The following is a 3,891-nucleotide window of genomic DNA, read 5'->3' as shown; positions in this document are numbered from 1 at the left end:
GCCTCCCAAAGTGCTGGGATTACAGGCTTGAGCCACCGCGCCCGGCCACAAGAGTGAAACTCTGTCTAAAAAAAATAAAACCCACAGACAACCTCAAGAAAAGACAAAGTAAAATCTGTAGGGCCAAAAAGGCCTTGAATTAATCCCTGAGTCTGCCAGTTACTCAGTGTGGTGCTGAGCCAGACACTGGACTTCGCTGAGCCTCATATATGAGACGTAAAATACATCACCTATCTCGTACATTGTTGGAAGGAACAGAGATTGTATATTAAGTCCCTATATCTTCAGAGTAAATGTCAGCTATTCACAGTTTTAGAATTCAGCCAGCCAGTTCAAAATTCTAATAGGGAAAAGTTTGTCCTAAGTCTCATTCCCACACCGTACTCCCAACAGATAACCATTTTTTTGTTTTTGTTTTTGAGACAGGGTCTGGCTCTGTCTCCCACACCACACTCCCAACAGATAACCATTTTTGTTTTTGTTTTTGAGACAGAGTCTGGCTCTGTCTCCCAGGCTGGAGTGCAATGGCACAATTATGGTTCACTGCAGCCTTGACCTCCTAGGCTCAAGAGATCCTCCCACCTCAGCCTCCCATGTAGCTGGGACCACAGGTACACTCCACGACTCCTGGCTAATGTTTTTATTTTCTGTGGAGATGGGGGGGTCTCATTTTGCTGCCTGGCTAGCCTCAAACTCCTGGGCTCAAGTGATCTTCCTACCTCAGCCTCCCAATATGCTGGGATTACAAGCATGACCCATTATGCCCAGCCTCAGATAACCATTACTGGTGTCTTGTATAATTTTCCAGAGTTTCTTTATGCATGAGTATATGTTATTTTCCCAACACTAAAAAATAGCCTTTGGTTTCTTATTAATAGGGATATTAATTATCTCCATATTTTCAGATTCAGAAATTTGGCTTTCAGATATTTTTGACTTGGTTCCAACAACTAATGTGGCAATAAATAATTCTGTATATATGTCACATCAAACAGATGTAAAGTGTTGTATGTAAGGTACATTTTCAGAATTAGGATCACTGGGTCAAAGTACATATGCATTCATAATTTTACCAGCTATTACTAAGTAGCCATTACTATTAATGTAATCTAACAAGGAAGCAGCTGACCTTGACATCTTCATTGGATGTCTCATGGACAGAACAAACTTGGCAACTCCTAAACAAATTTCTTGGTTCCCCTACTTTCCCACAAAGTTGTCTTTCTGCTTTGGCCTTCTTCCCTTCTTGGTAAATGACATAATGTCTAGCCGGTTATTCTGGATAGAAATCTGGTGGTCATTTGTTTTGTTTTGTTTTGTTTTTTGAGGCAGGGTCTCACTCTGTAGCCCAGGCTGCAGTGGCATGATCATGGTTCACTGCAGCCTTGATCTCCTGGGCTCAAGCAATCCTTCCACCGCAGTCTCTCCTGTAGCTGGGACTAAAGGCATATGCCACCACACTCAGCTAATTCTTGATGTTTTGTAGAGACGAGGTCTTGCTATGTTGCCCAGGTGGGACTACTTTTTCTTTAAACTTTTAAAAATCTAGATTATAAGAACACTTTGGTACATGCACTGTTTTGGAACACCAAAGGGAGTAGATTAGACGAGCTCTAAGGATTCTTCCGGCTGCAACTCCATCAGACCATGTAATGGGAAAATAACGAGATGGCAGAGTGGCATGAGCTGCTTCCCACCCTTCCTGAGGCCCACTGTCAAGCTCGGACAGAAATGCCCAGTGGAGAAACAGCTGCTGCCAATGGCTGTTCCTGCCCAGACTGGAAATGTACTGTCGGCTTTTATTTTAAGGACTACAACATTCCATGGCAAACTGGAAGCTCAGTTCCTGACACTCAATTTGGCAGAACTCTAAATCTATCTAATTCACTCTAGGTCTCTCTTCCATCCTCAACCTGTCCCTCCAAAAAGAGTACTCAAGCAACTCACAAAGTATCTTATTTGACTTATATATCAAAATGAGCTTGCTTTGCCAGACCCACATTCTTTGATCATTCCTACCTGAAGACCAGGCCAGTAGGCCTCCAAGGACTGGAAGACTGGCATGGACACGGTCCCCTTGTACATCTGCACCCACAGGTACCAGTCATCGAAGCGGGTGTAGTTCCGGATGGCTTTGTTATACTCTGCAGTGGGGGAGGTGAGATCACGGACATATGAGTGATTAAGAGAGGCCTGGACAAAAGGCAGGCCTGGATAGCAGATGTGAGGACTTACACTTTTGAAAGAGTGCCAGGATGCAATGAGGCAAGCTGACTAGAAAGGAGCATGGATTCTGGAGTCAAACTTCCAGGCTCAAATTCCTGGATTTCCAGCTCTAGCACTTGCTAGCTGTGACCTGGGGCAGGTCTTTCCCTTGTAAGTCGCAGCCTTATTATCTATAAAATGGGGAAAGTAATTGATATGGTTCGGTTGTGTCCCCACCTACATCTCATGTTGAATTGCAGCTCCCATAATTCCCATGTGTTGTAGAAGGGACCTGGTGGGAGATAACTGAATCATGGTGGTGGTCTCCCCCATACAATTCTCGTGGTAGTAAGTCTCATGAGATCTGATGGTTTTATCAGGGGAAACCCTTTCACTTGGCTCTCATTCTCTCTTGCCTGCCACCACATAAGATGTGCCTTTTGCTTTCCGCCATGATTGTGAGGCCTCCCCAGTCATGTGGAACTGTGAGTCCATTAAACTTCTTTTTCTTAATAAATTACCCAGTCTTGACTGTGTCTTTATCAGCAGTATGAAAATGGACTAACACAGTAATGTTATGTAGCTGTGGGAACTTTCAGTCATTTATTTATAAAACAAACATTTGCTGAGCACCTACTAGGTACCAAGTACCTATATGGTTGTAAACAAGACAAAGTCCAGCCCTCAGAGAACTTACATTCTAGTGGGAACTTGCATTTATCCCTCATATCTCTCCCCTAGATTGTAAATCCATGAGGCCTGGGACCTTGCTTTGTTCCTTGCAGAATCCCCCACATTAGTACGAGCAATAAATATTTTCTGAATGGACAAAGTGCCAAATATACATGCAAATAAATAAGATAACAAGAGTTGTAAGGATGATATGAAGCAGTCCATGTTCAGAGCTTGGCACAATGCTTGCCACATCCATGGTATTCAAGAAATATTTTTTGAATAAATGAGTACAGTAGTCTCCCCTTATTTGAGGGGAATACTTTCCAAGACCCTCAGTGGATGTCTGAAACCATGGATAGTACTAAATCAACTCTATATACAGTCATGCGCCACATAACAACATCTCGGTCAACACCGAACTGTATAGATGGTGGTGGTCCTGTAAGATTATAATAGAGCTGAAAAATTCCCACAGCCTAAAGATATCGTAACTGTTGTACTTTTATAATGCAATGCATTATTCACGTGTTTGTGGTGATGCTGGTGTAAACAAATCTACTGTGCTGCCAGTCATAAAAGTATAACATATACAATTATATACAGTACACGATATTTGATAATAAACAACTATTTATTGTTTTATGTATTTACTATACCATACTTTCATCATTAGAGTACTCTTTCCACTTATATAAAAAGGTCAACTGTGAACAGCTTCAGGCAGGTCCTTTGAGGAATTCCAGAAGGCATTGTTATCGTAGGAGATGACAGCACTCAGTATTACTTCCCCTGAGGACCTTCTACTAGGACAACATGGGGGAGTGGAAGACAGTGATATTGATGATCTTGACCCTCTGTGGGCCTAGGCTAATGCATGTTTGTATCGTAGTTTTTAACAAAAAAGTTTAAAAGGTAAAAACAAAATAAAAATAGAAAAAAAACTCAGTGAATAAGGATATTAAAAAATATCTCTGTATAGCTATACAATTTTTTTTTTTTTTTTTTTTTTTT

General features: G+C 41.6%; 1 protein-coding gene across 1 annotated transcript in view; it reads right to left on the bottom strand.

Annotated features, from left to right (window-relative positions):
- Positions 1-3,891, bottom strand: part of EDEM2 (ER degradation enhancing alpha-mannosidase like protein 2) — a 31,150-nt gene that overhangs the window by 8,450 nt on the left and 18,809 nt on the right. Inside the window, exon 8 of the mRNA XM_032295151.1 lies at positions 2,020-2,144. Within this exon, the coding sequence (XP_032151042.1) occupies positions 2,020-2,144 (125 nt within the window). The remainder of the gene's footprint in view (positions 1-2,019; positions 2,145-3,891) is intronic.

The sequence above is a fragment of the Sapajus apella genome, unplaced genomic scaffold (assembly GCF_009761245.1).
Source record: "Sapajus apella isolate SASKATOON/1434 unplaced genomic scaffold, GSC_monkey_1.0 scaffold33, whole genome shotgun sequence".
NCBI lineage: Eukaryota > Metazoa > Chordata > Mammalia > Primates > Cebidae > Sapajus > Sapajus apella.
Note: the sequence above shows the minus strand (reverse complement) of the source record. Positions and strands in the feature narration are given on the sequence as shown.